At 49.2% G+C, this 18,749-nt stretch overlaps 8 protein-coding genes across 8 annotated transcripts; 3 read left to right on the top strand and 5 right to left on the bottom strand.

Moving 5' to 3' along the window:
• Window positions 1-182: 182 nt before the first annotated feature.
• Window positions 183-1,764, bottom strand: ASPGLDRAFT_118484 (actin family protein; the record flags this gene model as incomplete). Its single annotated transcript, XM_022539961.1, has 3 exons — window positions 183-1,059; window positions 1,131-1,626; window positions 1,722-1,764. The coding sequence occupies 3 exons, from the start codon at window positions 1,762-1,764 to the stop codon at window positions 183-185; spliced, it is 1,416 nt and encodes a 471-aa protein (XP_022404728.1).
• A 298-nt stretch (window positions 1,765-2,062) lies between these two features.
• On the top strand, window positions 2,063-3,664 carry ASPGLDRAFT_43152 (telomere length and silencing 1 family protein). The gene is made up of 3 exons (XM_022545756.1): window positions 2,063-2,488; window positions 2,563-2,948; window positions 3,006-3,664. Exons 1-3 carry the CDS (start codon window positions 2,121-2,123, stop codon window positions 3,245-3,247), a joined length of 996 nt encoding a protein of 331 aa, XP_022404729.1. The 5' UTR covers window positions 2,063-2,120; the 3' UTR covers window positions 3,248-3,664.
• Window positions 3,665-5,037: 1,373 nt separating this feature from the next.
• On the top strand, window positions 5,038-7,292 carry ASPGLDRAFT_118136 (transient receptor potential ion channel family protein; the record flags this gene model as incomplete). Its single annotated transcript, XM_022539933.1, has 3 exons — window positions 5,038-5,347; window positions 5,413-6,930; window positions 6,988-7,292. The coding sequence occupies 3 exons, from the start codon at window positions 5,038-5,040 to the stop codon at window positions 7,290-7,292; spliced, it is 2,133 nt and encodes a 710-aa protein (XP_022404730.1).
• Window positions 7,293-8,625: 1,333 nt separating this feature from the next.
• On the bottom strand, window positions 8,626-9,863 carry ASPGLDRAFT_32508 (uncharacterized protein; the record flags this gene model as incomplete). Its single annotated transcript, XM_022544181.1, has 2 exons — window positions 8,626-8,966; window positions 9,491-9,863. The coding sequence occupies 2 exons, from the start codon at window positions 9,861-9,863 to the stop codon at window positions 8,626-8,628; spliced, it is 714 nt and encodes a 237-aa protein (XP_022404731.1).
• A 1,120-nt stretch (window positions 9,864-10,983) lies between these two features.
• On the bottom strand, window positions 10,984-12,575 carry ASPGLDRAFT_119208 (heterogeneous nuclear ribonucleoprotein HRP1; the record flags this gene model as incomplete). Its single annotated transcript, XM_022540026.1, has 4 exons — window positions 10,984-11,120; window positions 11,181-12,246; window positions 12,308-12,471; window positions 12,539-12,575. The coding sequence occupies 4 exons, from the start codon at window positions 12,573-12,575 to the stop codon at window positions 10,984-10,986; spliced, it is 1,404 nt and encodes a 467-aa protein (XP_022404732.1).
• Window positions 12,576-13,834: 1,259 nt separating this feature from the next.
• Window positions 13,835-14,238, bottom strand: ASPGLDRAFT_119238 (uncharacterized protein; the record flags this gene model as incomplete). Its single annotated transcript, XM_022540028.1, has 2 exons — window positions 13,835-14,132; window positions 14,195-14,238. The coding sequence occupies 2 exons, from the start codon at window positions 14,236-14,238 to the stop codon at window positions 13,835-13,837; spliced, it is 342 nt and encodes a 113-aa protein (XP_022404733.1).
• A 589-nt stretch (window positions 14,239-14,827) lies between these two features.
• ASPGLDRAFT_32510 (GTPase-activating protein GYP1) lies at window positions 14,828-17,108 on the top strand (the record flags this gene model as incomplete). The annotated part of the gene is made up of 8 exons (XM_022544182.1): window positions 14,828-14,854; window positions 14,931-14,946; window positions 15,028-15,037; window positions 15,115-15,231; window positions 15,294-15,802; window positions 15,857-16,737; window positions 16,792-16,884; window positions 16,950-17,108. 8 exons carry the CDS (start codon window positions 14,828-14,830, stop codon window positions 17,106-17,108), a joined length of 1,812 nt encoding a protein of 603 aa, XP_022404734.1.
• ASPGLDRAFT_43157 (dimethyladenosine transferase) lies at window positions 16,948-18,589 on the bottom strand. Its single transcript, XM_022545757.1, has 3 exons — window positions 18,310-18,589; window positions 18,022-18,243; window positions 16,948-17,962 (listed from the first exon to the last, which is right to left on the bottom strand). The coding sequence occupies exons 1-3, from the start codon at window positions 18,490-18,492 to the stop codon at window positions 17,201-17,203; spliced, it is 1,167 nt and encodes a 388-aa protein (XP_022404735.1). The 5' UTR covers window positions 18,493-18,589; the 3' UTR covers window positions 16,948-17,200.
• Between the last annotated feature and the right edge of the window lie 160 nt (window positions 18,590-18,749).

Genomic DNA, 18,749 nt, shown 5'->3' on the forward strand with positions numbered 1-18,749 from the left:
CATCCTTACACAAGCACCCTTAGTTCCTGACACTCGTCCACATCCCACTTAAGTAGCGCAGAAAAACGCCCTGAAAAAGCAACAAAACGGAAACAAGCAAACCACCTATTCAATGACCGCATGCGCAAGGGGTTCTCGAAATATAGATAGAAAATCAAATAGTAGGAAGAAATAAGAAAAGATTACTTGCAACGCTTCTCCACAATATTCGGCCCATGCTCATCAAACTCCTTCTTCGAGATCCACATCTGGTGGAAAGTTCCCAAACTAGCAAGGATACTTCCACCAACCCAAGAGCCAAACTTCCGCTCCGATGTGTTACCAGGTGCCGATATTCTCACGCGAGGACCGGGGAAAGTCTGCATAAGCTCCTGGTTCAGACGATCCGTGAAGCCATAGAGCAAGCTGGAAGCTCCAGTGACAACGACGTTCGCCAGCAGGTGAGGGCGGATGTCAACATCGACGCCGTTGAGGGCGCTCTTGATAAGTTCCGTGACTGTTTGTGCCTGCGTCGGCGCGGGGAACGGCGATTCAGGGTCGGCAATCGCGGCTTTGGCGTCGAACAGCGATTCCACCACGCGGTAACGGTCAACGCCAAAGAGTTGGTTGTAGCCGTCGGGGAACTCGAACGGTCGTGCTGGGGTGGTCTTGGCCATTTCTTCGTTCGGAACGCCGCCGGGGCCAATGGCAGCGAGCTTGGTTGGGCCGGGCCAGACCTGGACGACGGATTCCTTGAACTCGGATATCGAGCGCTCCTCGAGGAGGGTTCGGTAGGATGCGTCTGGTGCCTTTTCGGGAGGGAAGGTCTTGTACTTGGCCTGCGCGGGCTGGCCTGCCTCGACGCCGGTCTTGGAGGAGATGAGATAGTGAGGCGTGATGGTGATCGGTTGGGGGGAGTTGTTCTTGAACAGCGCGCGGATTTGCGACGAGATGTAATCGCCTCCCAGAGGAGAATGTTGGACACCACGTTTCAAGATCATGCCGTCATGGACTGGGGTCACCGAGATGTTGGAAGCGCCGATATCGACTACAAGGGCAGATGCCTTTCCTGCAGCAAATCTGAAAGAGCTGTTAGCAAGACGAATGTCCTCCTTCAAACTGCGCGAACAGAGGAATTTACGGCTACTTACGCAGAAAGAACACCATTTCTCGCCAGGTAGAAGGCTGGAGTTCCCCAATTCTCCATGGCAATCTCGATAGTCTTTTCGCGCGCCTTGGTGGGATTCCACCCGCACTCCGACATCAAAAGCGGACTATCTGCGAGGGGCTTCTCGGTATCCTCAACTTCCATGTCCGTGAGAAGTTCGCCATTAGAGACATCATTTAAGCCATTGTGCAAAGGATTCCCTGGCTTAGCCCCTGTTAAACGCGACGCGAACGAATATTCCCACACTTTCTCTGCCATATCCCAGTCCTCCACGATCCCATCTCTACCTATCGGGTTGTGGATTGACAGCCCGGGGCGGGGAGTGACGAAGACATCGTCGCCGAAGATAAGCTTCTCTTGACCTTCGTAGGAATATTTTCCATAGTATGTAGGGACCAACGATTTCGGGGCGTCTTCTCCAGCGAAACCGGCGCGCGTGGTGGAAAATCCGGGATCGAGCACAATGGCAGAAACCTCATCTATACGCGTCATACATTAGCATCGACCATTGTGATTTGGAAGGAGAGTAAATAGGCTGCTCGAAATGCGCCCTGTATGTCTGGGTTGGACGTACCTCCGCCGTATTCGGCCGTTGAAGGTGGGATTGAAGGATTCATGGTGGATAAAAGACAGCCAGTCTGGCAGTCTAGATGGAATTGACAATATCCCTAAGCCAGAATGGAGCTTCAGGGTTTCGCGAGAGCAATGGTTGTGGAAGAAAGAGTGAGAGTGAAAGTGGAGTGGTAGATGTCGAGAGTGAAGAAAGGATCGGTGTTTGGGTGCCGTTTGGAACCTCGCCATTTGTCGCCGCCGCCGGAGTTGTAGCTTCAACATCTTTGACACCTTCAACGACCTCGTTTATAGCTACAACCAAGTTTTTTGTTTTTTTTTTTTTTTTTTCTTTTCATCTTACGTTCCGAGAAAGAAATAGTTATTCCTGTATTTTTGCGACATTTCCTACAAGACAACGGATATGGACACAGAGCTTCAACCGGCCCCCGAATCGCTCTTTCGGCCGGTCAAGAGACGAAAGTTCCTGCGACGCCGTCCAGACCACGAACAAGAAGACAGCGAAGTGAACGGTGATAGCGGTCGCGATACAGAGAGCTCTACGGCACAAACACCCCAAGAAACAGATGACGTTGTTCGCTTTCGACGGCCTCAAAGGACTCGGAAAGGTGGTATTGAGTTCTCAACCACCGGTTCGCGCCAGACCACCGACAACGATGCTCAGGCTGTAGCACAGCGATCCGCAGAAGAGACTGAAGACGAGAGACTACGAGCGATGTGTGATCGATTTACCGTACATACGGGGCAAACAGTGGACGTGGATAAGCACATGTATGGTCCCTTTGCCACGCGATATCTTCTTTATGGTTTGCCTTTCTGTCGGCAATGGGGACTAACAAGATAAGGATGGATTTTATAGAAACCGAAATGGCTAAGCGTCATCGGCGTGATATGCCCAAAGATACCTCTGATTCAGAAACTACTACAAACGAAGCCATTAGTGGACCGGCCGGCAGCACCAACTTTGCGCGGCGTGAACCAGCGACTCTTGGTAAATTACACGAGATCGATCTCGGCCAGGAGACCAAGCTACAGAATATCGCGCGAACAGAGGCCGCGACGAGGCGACTTGCAGGAAGTGGTGATGCAGCAGCAGCAACACCCGCGGAAAATACCAGTGAGAAGACTGCAGTCGAACAAGACAGGAAAGCTTGGCGAGATCGCAAACGACGAAGTAGCAGAGATATTGAACGAGATCGACTGGTTGAAGAAGTGTTGCAGGAGAGCAAATGTGAGTCAATCTACCCTTTATCTTACGACATTATCCCTATTGACATGATTGTGATAGTGGATGTATATGATGAACCGGACGACGAGCCACGAATGGATGATATGGCGGCCGATGACCGCATTGCCGAACAATTCCGGAGAGACTTTATGGATGCGATTCAATCACGCCGGCGGGTGGCGCGACAGAAGAACACGACGACCACCAAGGCGGCCAAGCCAGAGGTTACCAAAGGACCAAAACTTGGGGGGAGCCGGAGTGCAAGAGCAGCGATGCGGGAGTCGCAGAAGACTCAGAAATGAGCAATTGTCTTTCCTACCTGCGTGTCTATGATGAGACAGTAGCATGGACGATTGATTGGCCGTCAAGACATTTATACTCTGAGTAACATGACCAATACAAGGACGGCCTGGAAAGAAGGTTTGGTATTCCAGGGCGATAAGTCTTGCCCGTCTTTTGTCGATAGTGGGTATTTTATGATACCTGTATAAAGTCGTGACTCAAACCGCGGCCAGGGATGTAGATATGAATCGAGGGATAATTGTTACTCTACATATGATTGTCTACAGGGCAGTCCCTGTAAAATAGGCGAGATTCAGCAAGGACCGACCTGGATTCTAGGGTGGGAGGAGGCTGGCCCACCGGGTGGAGAGCTGTGTCTGATTTAGATATCTCAATAAGCGCCTAGTTAAATAAATGTGATTATTCTTAGAAGCGGCGGTTTTTTTTTTATAGATTAAGTGATATCAGAATGCATGGATTTGTATTCGTTGGAGAGAAGATATTCAAAGCATGATGATCCTGGGTTCTAGATAGGGTGCCCCTGGTTTATGATTACTGGAAGCAGTAAATGGGGTACTCCGTACATTCTTGGAGACGATGATCAACCCCATTGCCACCGCCCGAATGGGGTTAGTGCATATAGCATGTGGCGGTTAAGTGTGGCGCGTGCCTGGAACAGTGTGGGTCTTTGTCCTTTATTTAGCACTTTATTTAGTGTACTCCGTAGTACATACTTTGTACATAATTGTGTTCTATCCTTCTGTACTCTGAAGCCGTGCTATGTAGCACATGCCAACCTGGATAAACGCTTTAACATGTAGCTATACTCGGTACTCCGTCCAACAAGCAGAGAAATTCGTGCATAACCCCCCCCCATGTAGAGTCTAGACGGTCTGATGGCGGCATTAGCGCCCGCTCCTTAGACCGACATACTGGTCCAATCAGAACGTTAATTTATGCGGAATTATGGAGCGACCATTGGCCACCCATGAATCTCGTCCGCGAATCAGCGGGGGTGAACCAACAGCAGAGAGCGCTTAGTCAGTCAGGGGCAGCCACAACTGTCAACTGCTTGTTTGAAACATGCAGAATAGGCCGTTGGGTCGATTTTCTCTTCAATTCTCTCTCTCTCCTCTCTGTCTCTCTTTCTCGTCTGCTTGTTTGTATAGTTATGCGATTTGTTTAGCCATTCTCTCTTTCGACTGACTCTCTTTCCGTCGTTATCAATTCATCCAGTCTTTCTTTCATTGCGAACTCCCCCTTTAGGTTTTGCGAGATCTCCTTTTCCCCTCCACCACCACTCGTTATTGCATCACCAGCGTCAAGAAGGGGTCTCTCCCTCTGGCTCCCCTTCGGCCATTTGAATTGACCAGCCAAACCATCCATTGACTCGTCCATTCCCTCGTTCGACTGCGAGGGTAGGACTCGAATGCGATACTAGCTACTACCACCCATCCAACGAGTCCGATTGACTGTCTCTGCAAGCCTCTTGATTGATCGCTCAAACAGACAGACGCTCCTTGTTCGGTTTCTTGATTCTTCACTCACACTCGTCTTTCTTTTCTTTCTTACCCCGGGTTGATCCTGGTCGAACTGGCTAGTCCAGTCCAAGCGCTCTGTTTCTCGCATACCCTCTTTTTAATACCGAATTGATCGAATCCTCGTCTACTCCGACTACTACTATCTCCCACGCTCTCTTACACTCTATCGCATACATATCGCAGTATCAGCTTCCGTTTCTCTTCCCTCGTTCTCTTTCGACGTATGATCGTGTCTTGAATCGAATTGTATATCGCAACTCCCTGTCAACATGCGGTTCACTCTTTTCGCCCAGGCTGCCTTGTTCGCACTGGGCTCTTTGCCCTCGCTGGGTCTCGCTGGCGGTACTCTTAGTACTAAGGGTCTGTCTTCCTGTCAGACTGACTCTGAAATCGAGATCCAGGACCTCCAATTTACATACACTCGTTCCACCAAGGAAGTCGTCTTCAATGTGGCCGGAACCAGCCCAAAGGAACAGAATGTCACTGCCTCCATTACCATTTACGCCTACGGTAATAACATCTATTCGAAAGAATTCGACCCTTGCAGCCCCGATTATCGCATGGACCAGCTGTGCCCAGGTAGGTCATACTTCTTTGCTATATCGCTCTATTTACATTTCGCCCTCTAACTATTCTATTCACAGTCCCCAAGGGTCCCTTTTCCGCTGGTGGATCACAGCAAATCCCTGCATCTTTCGCCAGTCAGATCCCGTCCCTCGCCTTCGCCGTCCCTGACTTGGATGGGCAGGCGGAATTGAAACTGACTTCCAAGAAGAGTGGAGACGAGGTCTCTTGCGTGCAATCGGAATTGTCCAATGGCCGGTCCATGCAAACCAAGGGCGTTTCTTATGCTGCTGCCGGTGTGGCAGGGGCCGCTTTCGCAATGAGCGGAGTCTCTGCCGCTGGTTTTGTCGGCCACGGCGCGGGGGCAGCCACCGGGATGGGCCATGGGCCAGGCTTCGCCCAAGTCATGGGGTGGTTCCAAACAATGGCCACCAGCGGCATGCTCAGCGTCAACTATCCCACCATTTACCGCAGTTTCTCCAAGAACTTTGCCTTCAGTACCGGTCTGATCCCTTGGGGCTCAATGCAGCAATCAATCGATTCCTTTAGACGAACCACCGGCGGCAATCTTACGGACAACAACTACGATTTCCTTCGCAATGCGTCTGTCGAGTTCTCTAATGGATCGTCAAGCTCGTCCAAGGCCAAGCGTGGTGTTGATATGGCAATTGGTGTTGCCGATTTGGTCAAGCGTGACGGCGACAGCGGCGATGGCGGCGGATTTCATCACTTTGTCTCTGGTATTGAGGCCTATGCAGAACAACTCACCATTCCCCAAGCCAATACCTTCATGACGGTACTGCTGATCTTCGCCATTGTTGTGGCCTCTATCACTGTTGGCATTCTGCTCCTCAAAGTTATCCTCGAAGTATGGGCCATGTACGGAAAATTCCCGGAGAAACTCTCGAACTTTCGCAAAGACTACTGGGGTCTCTTAGGGCGTACCCTTACCAACCTGATTCTCGTTCTCTACGGAACGTGGGTACTGTACTGCGTCTATCAACTCAGCAGTGGGGATTCCTGGGCTGCCAAGCTCCTTGCCTGCGCCACGCTTCTTATTTTCACCGCAGTCTTGCTGTTTTTTGCCTTCCGGATCTTTTTGTTGGCTCGCAAATACCAGCAAACGGAAGGAGACGCTTCCAGTCTGTTCGATGACAAGGACAACTGGCGTAAATACAGCCTCTTTTACGACAGCTACAAGAAGGACTGCTGGTGGCTGTTTGTTCCAGCCATCATGTACATGTTCATCAAGGGCTGCATCATCGCTGGCGGAAACGGCCACGGGCTGGTCCAGACGGCCGGTCAGCTGATTGTGGAAGCTCTGATGTTGGCTCTTTTGCTGTGGTACCGTCCCTATGTCGCCAAGTCGCACCAGTGGATTAGCATCACCATCCAGGTAGTCCGTGTTTTGTCGGTGATCTGTGTCTTGATCTTCGTCGAAGAGCTGGGCCTTTCCCAGACCACCAAAACTGCCACGGGCATCGTCCTCATTGTCATCCAATCCACTCTCACTGGCGTCTTGGCCATATTGATTGCTACAAATGCGATCATGGCGTGCGTCCGCGAGAACCCTCATGCCAGGCGGAAGAGAGAAGCTGGTAAGTTACATTTTCTCTTTGATCATTCTTTAACAGCTGCTAACACACATTTTCCAGAAAAAATGGATCGTGACATCGATGACCTCACACCACTCGATGCACGGCAGTCGCTGCTCATGGAGAACCCTCCGCGCAAAGAGTACGCCGAAATGGCCAAGTTCAACCACACCGGCCCATACGGTCCCTATAAGGACCAGGTGCACGTCCGTTCCAGTCCTAGGGGAAGTACCGATAACTTGGTTGGCGCTGGTGATCTCGAGAGCGGCCACATCGGCCGAAGTGAGAGCCGACAAAGTCGTGACAGCCATAGTTCAGTGGAAGGGCATGAGCCCACTAAGCCTGCATCTGGTTTGGCTAAATGAGTCCAGTGGACTTGATGGATTTTTACGACATTTTCTCTCATTTAGCTATCAATTTGGCATCTCCTTTCTGCTTTGGTTCTGTTTTGGGTGGCTTGACGACTTTATCGCATTGGGACGGTCCTTTTTTATAGATCTTCGAGTTCATTCATTCCTTTATTTCGTTGTATCTTTCGTTTTAGATTTTTGGATTATACTACTTTAGCCAGCCTTGTATTACTGTTTATCTGAAAAAGGTTATGTGATTTATTTGCTTGTATCTTGTCTGATAGTGCAATGGTTGTACAATTACAGCCGTATATTTACGACCGAAAATAGGGCTTCCCGTCCAGAAGTGATAAGTACAGTATTGTCTTGAAATTGATTTTTCCATCCATACGAGTCTTACACATGACCATCCCTCAGAATAACTGGTAAACCGTTGTAGTGTAAACACATACCTGGGCGATGGAGAGTGTACTCCGTATTATATACTGATATGCATTGAACAGCCAATGTACATGGGCCCTGTATTCTCTGGAATTCTTCAGCTAAAGTCAGTCCAAAAGTTGCTTTTTGCCTACTATGCAGCCTGAAACTTGTCCCGCTCTTTTCTTGAAAGAATCTAGCGAATCATCCTATGCTCATCGCGTTGCAGCCCGCATCTTACCATTATCACACTACCTCTGGACTGGACTCAGCGTACAAAACTAGACTTGTTTGTAACTAGTCCAAATCAGCAACTGTTGTTTAGACGAGATGTCAAAGAATCCACACTTTATTATCTTTCCAGTTTACGTTCCTTTGGACTTCTCAGGGATCTTGTGACCCATTGGCAGGCGTTTTCAAGACTCTGTCAAGGAAAGACAATGGATGGATGATCAATGGATATTTAGGTGGTGAATGAAGCTAGCGAGCTAGGCTGGGACAGAGGATAAAGTGCGCAAAGGCCTGAAATATGTAGCAGGACTAGTTAAGTCCAACTCTTCCCCATGGAACTTCGTATACCTTCTATATCTCCCATACCAGACGACAATTGAAGGTTTAGGGCTTTCCCTTTCTGTCATCGGTCCAAACTAAATGGTCGTGTATCACTCCGCTATCACTGCTCTCTGCATAAAACTGCTCGCTCCCCCTGACTGGATAGTACCAGCCCCCGATGATAAGCAACTGCTGAGCTAGTTAGTTACAGCACCCGAGCTGACTAAGGAGACAAAAGTTTGTACTGTTACGACACCTCTTTGACAAATGGTAGACAACTCAGATTCAGGAAAGAAGAAATGAAAGCAAGAGAAGTTTGTTATTTCAATTAGATAGTCAATAGCTAAACAGAAACTTCAAATGCTGAGAATGGTAGTTACTCCTCATCTTCGTCCTCATCGTCTCTCCTCTCCCACCTTTTGTTGCTCTCGGTCATTGTTCGATGCATCTCAACAGCCAGAGTCGTTCCGATAATATCGGCTCCCAAGTCCGAGACCAACATGTCGCTGAATGTATGAGACACAAGCGAAAGGGGCAGTTCCAGGCCCGAGAGGTCCCGGGCGAGGGATCTGAGAATCGACCAGCCTAGATACTTCCCGGACAAAGGCCAGAACTCATTAAAGCTGCCAGTAGTAGAAGCGAAGGCTGTGTTTCTAATCATCTTAGCATATAGGTATGTAACTAGGAGACCGGAAATATAGATATCGGCGGGCTGGTCTGTTCGGCGTTAGGAACGTTAGTTGCCTGTTATCTAATTCCTTGAGAAACGTTAGTAGGGCCACCGAAGACTGCGATGGCGCAAAAAAGAGACAAAGGGGATACCTACCTTATAGCGAATGAAGGTTGGATTGAACCCCACTACTCCGTAGGCAATTTCATCCCAGATGCTCTGGTCGACCAAGACACACTTCCATTGATTCTGATGCGTTGTGGATGAAATAGGCATAATCGCTATCTTCCCACTGTCCAGGGAGATTTCGACAGTCTTGTGCGGAAAGGCCGTTGCGAGCATCGTTAAGAACAACCTCTTTGAGCCCAAAGAGAAACGCGATCCCCTCATCGATCAGAAGCTCCGGGTCCAGATGAGCAGTCTTGACGTGCTCTTTGGGCCACCACAAATTGGTTACGTGACACCATGCTAAATACATCTCCTGGTCGCTCGCACCATAGCGTGAGATAATGCTCTGTCGAAACCCAGGATCATGTTTCAAGCATGCGACCTTGGCCTTCTTCAAGCTTACCTCCATCACCATGCACGAAACGAGTGGAACTCGTATACGCCATTTCGAGAAATTCCAACGCCGGTTCTTTACCCCGTGAGCCTTTTGCGTGAGTATCAGTTTCCAAATATTGTTCAACCAATCTCCTTTGCCCGCTCAGGATTCGCAGGTCTCTGGTCCTCAGTGCAATTGCTTCCACGACTGCCTGGAGTTCAGCCTGGAAATCCTCGTTTGAAATGAGAGTTTCTGATTCGAAGAGGCCCTCTTTATATGCCATTAACGTCTCTTGCTGCGAAGTAAGCTCTGCAATCCTATCGTCTAAGAAATATGAAATGGCGGACGATGCAAGCCCTTGCGATGTGTGTTTATAACATAGAGGGGTTGCCTTGGCCATGATGAAAGAGGAACAAAAAAATATTAAATAGATCTGCTTGTAATCAGTACTAACTGAGAAGTAAGAGAGCGGCCCTTGAAGATGGCTATGGTAAAGACTAGGCAGCTGCATGAATCACTGCCTGCCATTAACCTGTTTGTGGCCCAGGAATCTACTGGGGCCGTCAGGTTATATGTTTGTTTAGTATGCCTGATGTGGTGTTGTATATTGCTTTTATGCAGCCAGAATTCAACAAATATATTCAGTGGATAGCTAATGGGTATGGGAAAATAAAAAAGACGAAACCGAAGAGAAAAGCGAGACTACCTACACCCCCTTCTTCCCATCCGCGAGATCTCGCCCGTATCAACATGTTAACTCCTAGTGTCGATACTGCTATTCAGGTGTGATCAGAACGCAAGCAAGCATCTTTACACACCTTGATTGCAATAATATCTCAATCATACCGCCATACAAGCGAGTCATTCATCGAGATCTGAGTTTCGGTCATAGTCATCATAGCCGGTGTCATCATACTCGTTGTCATTGTACCCTTGGTAATCGTTTTCATCATCGTAATCATTATCATCATAATCATTGTCATCATAATCGTAACCCTCGCCAAATAATGAAGAGTTTTTCGGTCTTTCACCATCTGACAAGACCTCGCTAGACGGATGTGGTCCTACTTGCACCGGATCTACATACATTGCTCTCCGTCAGTAATGAGCTGGCCTTTAAATTTTTCAAAAGCCAAGTTTCTGCCAGGCTCTTGAAAGGGCGGAGGCGGAATTTTTAGGGCTAAATGTAAACGAACTTGTGGGACCGAGTACTCCCACATGAGGACATGCTTGTGTATGCACGGTACAGATACATTCTGTCACATACAAAAGAGAGCAGTGAATCAATGCCAAATAATAGCAAGAAGAAAAATATCATGCTCAGGCTATTGTTTGTGTTTTTGCTCGAAAGGGAAGAAATAAAACAAGGCAAAGTGAGATAAAGAAGAAAAGACGTATTCAAACAAAGGGAAAGAAGGAAAAACGCCGGATAGCTTATTTCGCAGCAGTTCTTTGCAAAGGAAAACAGCATTATCAAGTGGGCAGATTAACCATGGCCTTTCTTCTCTCCTTTTCATTTCCTAGCTTCGAGAGTAAGGATGGAAGCCTCGGTGTCCTCCGCGGCCTCCTCCACGGTAGTTGGCACCGGGTTTCCCAGCGTTCTTAGGGCCCGTCGGGGCGTTTGCCGGCGGAGTACCCTGGGGTTGAGGAGTAGTCCCTGTATTATGTCAGTATGTTGTTGATCCACTATGAAAAGTAATGGTTATGGAGTGCATACCACGTCCCATACTTCCGGCACGTGTCATACCTTGAGGTCCACTTGGGATGTTTGGTTGGGGAACTTCATCGTACATGCCCTCCCATGAGGTCGGGCCGCCCTGCTGATACGGCGAGAAACCGCGGTTGTCCACGACGCGACGAGCCTGCTGCTGTTCGTACTTCTGCTGCTCGAACGCAATCTGTTCATGAGCGTTATAACCGGGTCCGCCACGGTTTCCCGTGAAGTTGCCTCCTGCACCTCCTCCTCCTGCTGCTGTTGCTGCCGCTGGTGAGCCAGCACCGCTGCCGTTATTGCCCATACCCATCTGGCCTTGCATGCCTCCGGTGGCCGCGTTGTTGGCTTGGCCCTGGCCCTGGCCCTGCATTTGCTGCATCTGTTGCATCTGCTGTATCATAGCGGGGTTCATTATGTTCTGCATCTGCGGAGTGGGACTCTGCGACGGAGGACTCATGCTTCCCTGCTGCTGGTTGTTGCCCATTTGCATCTGCTGCATCTGTTTCATCTGCATCTGCTGCATCATGGCCGGGTTCATTCCACCCATTCCCATACCGCCCATGCCGCCTTGACCCTGTGCGGCTGCGACGGCCATTTGCTGTTGCATCATGGTAAAGTATTGCTGCATGCGCTGCCAATACTGTGCCATCATCTGAGGAGTAATGCCAGGACCCATGCCAGCTTGGCCTGCAGCGCCTTGTTGCTGAGAGCTATCGACGCCAGCCTGACCTGCATCGCGGAAACCTTCCCGGCCGCGACGCCTCCGCTCCTCTTCATCGCGCAGGTTGCCCCGTGGCTGGGCCTTCTTGACCTCGATGGGCTTGCCCAGAATATCGAGGGGCCGCGATAGAGCCGCTTCAACTGCCGCCTCACTGTCGAACGTCACAAAGCCGAAGCCACGAGGGCGGCCGGTATCCTTGTCGATCATCAAAGTCGCATCGATAACACGGCCGAATTGCATGAAGAACTGCTTGAAATCCTGCTCGTTCGCTTCTTGGCTCACACCACCGACGAAGATCTTGCTTGTTTTCTCTTGCTCGTCGCGGGGAATCGCACGTTTGGGATCAATCTTTCGTATATCGTAAGTTTATGTCTTTTTGCCCGAGAGGGAGAGGATATTAACTGCTTACAATCTTTCCATCCAAATAATGCTCTTTAACCATCACAGTGTTGACAGTCTTGGGGTCCCTGAATGTCAAGAAACCAAAGCCTCGAGAGCGGCCAGTAGCACTGTCGCGCATTACGGTGCATTCTTGTACCTCTCCGAATTGGGAGAAGTAGTCTCTCAGCGATTCTAGTCTCAACGGTTAGATTGCATTCAACAAGATATCTTAACGCGATCTCAATGGGATGAAGCATACGGTCTGTGGTTTCCCAGTTCAAGCCACCGATGAACATTTTCCTATCCAATAAAGCTATTAGTCAAATGATCTCGCCATATATGTAGAATGACAGGTAAACAATGTGCTATCGAGTAAAGCTATCGACTCGCGTTTAAGGAAAAAAAAAAAAAAAAAAAAAAAATTAAGACCAGCTGGCAGGGATTTGTAGGTCGAGAATGCTGGGAAATTGCCGACGAATGGGCTGTCTAAATAGCAGACGGGAGTCTCGTATGCCAATATCATAAGGTGACTCAGATTCATTGAGGAAGAGCCATATCCATATCGTATCCGACAATGCACGGTGATGGGAGAGGTTGGAAACATCGTTGATCATCGGGCTGTTTGGGAGGGCCAGGCAGGGCCAAGTCGCCGTTGTTGCTGCAGGATCAGTTCCTACAACAAGAACTGTGGGTATGGTTGAAAAGACGCTGTCGACGGTGACACTCAATTGTCTAGAGAGGAATTTCCACTGGTTTACGAGACGACCCAGTGGATTGGGAGCCAAGCAACAGGTTCTCCAAGACCCGAAGGCCATGCGCAGCATGTCAGGCGTAACAAAAGTGAAATTGCTTTCTTTTCTTTCTCTTCTCTCTCTGACCAAGGATCCTTTTGCCTGCCTGCTAATAAGAGTTCGAAGCTAGGTAAAGCTGCGCGAAGATTCCCAAACAGACAGCCCAAGGTATCTATTCCTTGCTCTGCTCTATCAAGATTTATCGAAAAGATGCTATATAGTATCTGCTGTACTATAGCCGCTCGTAATAAGGGATCGAAGAGTCTGTATGTAGTCCGACATTGATATCGACGCTGACCCGCTGCTATAGATGCATTTATTTCCCTTGAATGTGTATGCTTGACCATTCGGGGGCGCATTTTGCCTCTCCCAAACTGGGGCTCATGGCTGAATCCGAAGTGTCTCTAGGGAGCCCCGTGTCCGTGATTGGTGCATGAAGCAACTTTGGAAAAAGCGACTGATCCAGTCTCCATCACACATCAATGCTTCCCAAAAGCTTCCCCACAGACAATCCTCTTCAGATGACCGACGAATATACCTTGCCCTCTCACCACCAAACCTCTGAGACCAAACGGTAAGTGAAGAGATGAGGCGGGCAAATGAATATTGTCGATGTCCCCAAAAGTTCCAAAGAGAGCCCATGCGTCATAGCAACTTGTGAATCACAGGCAATACGGTGGCAAAACTGAAAACTCTGCGGGGGGAAAACAGAAAAAGAGAGGGAGAGGGACAACGGGTGTATTAACAAATAGAATGAAAAGGACTTACCCGTCTTCCTTGATACCGGTCCCTTGAGGCTCCGGTTCTGCAGCAGGGGCCGGCGCATTGATACCTCCATGACCATCTAATTGCCCTACACCATACGCTTGCGATGCATCATACCCCTGGTACTGGGGTGCCTGGTAGAAGTTCTGTGGAGGTTCCGCTTCAAACTGGGGGGTCTCGACACTCTGAGCGATATGGCCAATGGGTTGGGCTGCAGTAGCAGACGCCGCAGAGATCGAAGGTCTTGGTGCTTCCGTCGCTGAAGTGGCTTGGGCGGTAGGCTCATCTGCTTCGTACCTGGAAAGGGTCAAGACGTCAGTCAAACGCGGAACGTGGCCAAAGAACGAAAAGAGCCTTACAGATCGGCGAAGAGATCATCTTCGACACCCTCTGGATCCGCCATGTTGACTTTTTGTGAGAAAAAAAAAAAAAAAAAAAAAAAAACAGATAGACAGTTAGTGAGGTGATAGACACTCAAGAGATCGACTTTTCCGTCTTGAAGATGAGACTAGGAGACTGTGTCACGTTCCTAGTCTAAGGTTTCAAGGACTCGAGTTCACTGGATGAAATGAGCAATAAGACCAAGCAACCAAGGGCAATAGCCAATATTGGTGATAATTGGCGAATTATGGTGATGGGATGATATGATATGGGGAGAGAAGAAGAGAGAGGAAGAACGCGAGAGATGAAGAAAAGAAAGCGGAGAAGTCCCCGAGAGAGCAAGAGCGACCGCGCGGGAAAGGAACAGCGGGCAATACTTTGGTCCGACAGACAGCAACAAGATCTCCGACTCCCTCAGCTCAGGGACCACCAGAAACAAATGCTGGAATTCGATTGATTATTTCTATTTATTTTATTCTTCTTTGCCGACGAGGAATAGAGCTATCTCGGGTTGTTGAGTGCCCCCGCCATATAACACCAACAAGCATCCAACTCTCGTTCAACTCCCGATGATCTGTACTATCTCGCTCTACGCCTGAGACTCGCACACCATGGCGATGAAGAAGGGCCAGCCACAGGTAAGTTTGAGCATGGGCATTCTCTGCGAATCAATAACTTTTATACAAGGAGCTCAGTGGCTGACCAATTCCCCAGGAGATGGTCCAGGTTGGTTCGTACCTCACTTACTCCCTGTCTTGGGAATCTCCGTTACAATCGCTGATGTAGCTCATTTATTTATGGGCACATATAGATCGCTCTGAGTATGTGCTATAGATTCAATCTCTTCCCTAACCTTTGCTTATTCTGTTTTGTCGCATTCATGCTAACAATCGCAAAGACGGACCGGATCCCCTTTCTGGAAAGGCAGCTCGAGTTCCTTGAACCAAGGAACCTCCAAGTCCCATGAGCAGAATGCGGTCGTGGGCGCCTCATACTCTCATGCTAATATCCTAAAGTTCGCCGTCCCCGTGCAATTGGCCGTCCGAGTTTTGAAACTGACACATGCGTTCCGAACAGAGGAATCCCACAGCAGAACGCGCCTCCTCGAACACCTCCTCGATCATCGTCTGCACATACCCAACAAACCACATCATCTCCCCACCGACCAGGAGCATGGGGTAGCGCATCCGCTCACACATCCTACCCGGGTATCACGAGTTACGCCGATGAAGAGGACGACGAAGACGACGATGATGACGAAGAGGGCGACATTGTCTACGATGATGATGAGGATGAATTTGGACTCCCTAGTATTGCTAGCATGCGAAGGAAACCAGCCAAGCATTCCGACGTTTTTCAGTTCACACCCGTTGATCCAGGTGGTGGTGCCGGTGGTGGCAGAAATACGCGCAGCGGCGGCTTTGAAACTGCAGGCAATGCAGCAAATCTGGGGTACGGACTGGGGTCAGGCAGGTTTCGCGCCAATAGCGCGGATATTGCCGAGGAACGTGGTACGCCAATGTACCCCACAGCCCGAAAGGGGGAGGGTAAGATCCTCCGGCCTCAGTATAAAGAAATCCTGAGAGGTAAATCAACTCCGACCCGCAAGCTAAGAATTGGCTGTTTACTGACTCCTCTAGATCCCGCTCATGCCTTGAACCTCATAAACCATTCACCGCCGCCAAAAAATGCATCGCCGAAAGAGAATGACGAATACTCGAGTCGCATATCTAGGATCAACAAATTCAAACGTCTCCTGCAAACGAGCACCGTCCCTCTAACCGAATTGAGGAACTTGGCGTGGTCAGGAGCTCCTGAAGAAGTACGAGCCATGACTTGGCAACTTCTCCTCGGCTACCTACCGACGAACAGCGAGCGACGAGTTTCCACCCTCGAAAGGAAGCGCAAAGAGTATCTTGATGGTGTTCGACAAGCCTTTGAACGCAGTGCTGCGGCCGCGGCAAACCCACCACCTTCGACAACTGGACGTGGGCGGGGCTTGGATGAAGCAATATGGCATCAAATAAGCATAGACGTGCCGCGCACTAGTCCTCATATCCCGCTTTACGGCTACGAGGCTACACAGCGCTCCCTGGAAAGGATTCTTTATGTTTGGGCCATACGGCATCCAGCAAGTGGCTACGTGCAAGGAATCAATGACCTTGTGACACCTTTCTTCCAGGTTTTCCTTGGAATTTATGTCACAGACCTCAACGTTGAAGAGGGCATGGACCCAGGTCAACTACCAAGAAGCGTTCTTGATGCCGTGGAAGCGGATTCTTTTTGGTGTCTTACGAAGCTGCTCGATGGTATACAGGATAATTACATATATGCACAACCAGGCATTCATAGGCAGGTCAGAGCGCTACAAGATTTGACCACGCGCATCGATTCTGGTCTTGCGAAGCACTTGGAGAGTGAAGGAGTGGAGTTTATGCAATTCAGTTTTCGATGGATGAATTGTCTGCTCATGCGGGAAATGAGCGTTCAAAACACCATCCGAATGTGGGATACATATTTGGTATGTGCAAACTTCAGCTACAGCAGCCGTAAATCATACTCATCATCATACCAGGCTGAGGAGCAGGGCTTCTCGCGATTCCATATATACGTTTGTGCAGCTTTTCTTGTCAAATGGTCGGACCAGTTGATGAAAATGGACTTCCAGGTGGGTATAACTTGTCTGGCGCTAAGTATGAAGCGAAATGAACAGATGAAGCTGACTATATACAGGAGATTATGATGTTCCTCCAAGCTCTTCCAACAAAAAACTGGACAGACAAAAATATCGAACTGCTGCTGAGCGAAGCATTTATCTGGCAGAGTCTATTCCAGGACTCCCGTGCCCATCTTCGTCCGACTGGCGAGAAAGCGCCCGAGGATGGTTTGTAATAATGTCAATCATAATTCATTAATATGTCCTGGATATGTCGTACTCTTGGATTTTTCCAGCATGTTGCATAAGAGAAATACGATTCCCATGTTCAAGTGAAATGGAAACCCTTTTGGTTAAACGCCCACAGCAACTTCAGGAAATCATTCTCATCACACATCCTTGCCCGCTTGTCTGCGAGCTTTGTCTCATCTTCCAAGACCTGGCGTACTTTCTCGCGCACCAATTCTGCGACCTTCCCCTTCTTCTTGCGGTTCGGGTTGTTCTTCTTAAGGGCTTCCTGGACACGAGCATTTGCTTGCTCCTTGAAAAAGTCCGGCACATCGTCCTCGTCGTCTACCTCCATGGTCTGATCTTGATATTCCTCTTCTGCGTCATCTTGCGCATCACCTTGCGCATCACCAATGTCCATAGCGTCACCACCTGCATCTTCAGCAGGCCCATCCTCAACTGGAATGTCATTTTGTGCGCACCATGTCCGATAATTGGCTTCCAACATGTCCATGATGCCGGTTTGCCCAATGAAGCTGGACCGAATAGTCTTATTCTTTCTGACAAAGACGATTCGCAAGAGCCCGTCCCATTCTTCATAGCTGATCTGCGGTCTGGGATTCTTGGGGACCAGACGGACGACGCTCGACTCGACAAGCGGTGGAGGCTTGAAGTTGTTTTTTCCAACCTTCATGATGTGATCAATCTTGGCCCACATTTGCGCGTTAACGGAAAGTCGACTGTAAAGCTTATCTCCCGGTTTCGCGAAAAGTCGTAGGGCGAATTCACGCTGGAACATGAGAATGCAGACTCGAGGTGCGGGGGAGGTCGCAAGAAGTTTGAAGGTGAGAGGAGAGGAAATCTAGTAGCGATTAGCATACACAACAGAAGAAGCAAAATCTAGCCGCATATAGCCCATACCTGATAAGGGGTGTTGCTAATGCAAACATCGAAGTATGGAAGCTCTGTCTTAATCACATCTCCCAGAATGACATCCAGACGCTGCTGCACCGGGGTACCCTGAACACGCTTAGTGATTTCTGCCGCCATTCGAGGATCCAATTCGACAGCGATGCATTTCTTCGCCTTCTCGAGAATCTTGACCGTCAGGTTACCTGTACCGGGACCGATTTCGAGAACAACCTGCAGTGCGCGATGTCGTTAGCATGTACTCAATATATATAAGCGCATTCCTCCCAAGAGACCTACGTCACTCTGCTTCAATTCCGCCTTGTCCACAATAGCTTGAGCAATACCCGGATTCTTCAATACGTGTTGACCGATATCCGTATTCATCCTGAAGACGCTGCTGGCGGCCTTCGTTTTGGCGGCCGCATCTGCGTATGGGTTTTTCGCAGCGCTACTGCGCTTGTTTGTCTTTGCCTTGGGCATTGTGCTGAAATAACTACCGATGATAGAGTGGGAGCCGGGATCAAGTCATGGATCTAGGAATGAAATAGCCCGAAGAGAAAGGTATCAATTCAGTCGCAATGCTCGTAGTTTTTTTTTTTTTTTTTTTGATCATCGCGGAGGTCCCGATAAGATTACCGGAACGGCACTATGTTGTTGCGGGCCATGGCTTTCGACGCCATCGAATTCCAGTTTACTCTTAAATCCAGCGACAGCAACTTAGTGCTTTTTATTTGCGC

The sequence above is a fragment of the Aspergillus glaucus genome (genome assembly GCF_001890805.1).
Source record: "Aspergillus glaucus CBS 516.65 unplaced genomic scaffold ASPGLscaffold_3, whole genome shotgun sequence".
Classification (NCBI taxonomy): Eukaryota; Fungi; Ascomycota; class Eurotiomycetes; order Eurotiales; family Aspergillaceae; genus Aspergillus; species Aspergillus glaucus.

What these genes read in the sequence shown, in the direction of transcription:
- ASPGLDRAFT_43152 (XM_022545756.1), top strand. Translation starts at nt 2,121, where the DNA reads ATGGACACAGAGCTTCAACCGGCCCCCGAATCGCTCTTTCGGCCGGTC. An exon ending in GTGGACGTGGATAAGCACAT is followed by an intron (nt 2,489 to 2,562) that starts GTATGGTCCCTT and finishes TAACAAGATAAG; the next exon opens with GATGGATTTTATAGAAACCG. An exon ending in AGTGTTGCAGGAGAGCAAAT is followed by an intron (nt 2,949 to 3,005) that starts GTGAGTCAATCT and finishes TGATTGTGATAG; the next exon opens with TGGATGTATATGATGAACCG.
- ASPGLDRAFT_43157 (XM_022545757.1), bottom strand. Translation starts at nt 18,492, where the DNA reads ATGCCCAAGGCAAAGACAAACAAGCGCAGTAGCGCTGCGAAAAACCCA. An exon ending in CGGAATTGAAGCAGAGTGAC is followed by an intron (nt 18,244 to 18,309) that starts GTAGGTCTCTTG and finishes CGCGCACTGCAG; the next exon opens with GTTGTTCTCGAAATCGGTCC. An exon ending in TTAGCAACACCCCTTATCAG is followed by an intron (nt 17,963 to 18,021) that starts GTATGGGCTATA and finishes AATCGCTACTAG; the next exon opens with ATTTCCTCTCCTCTCACCTT.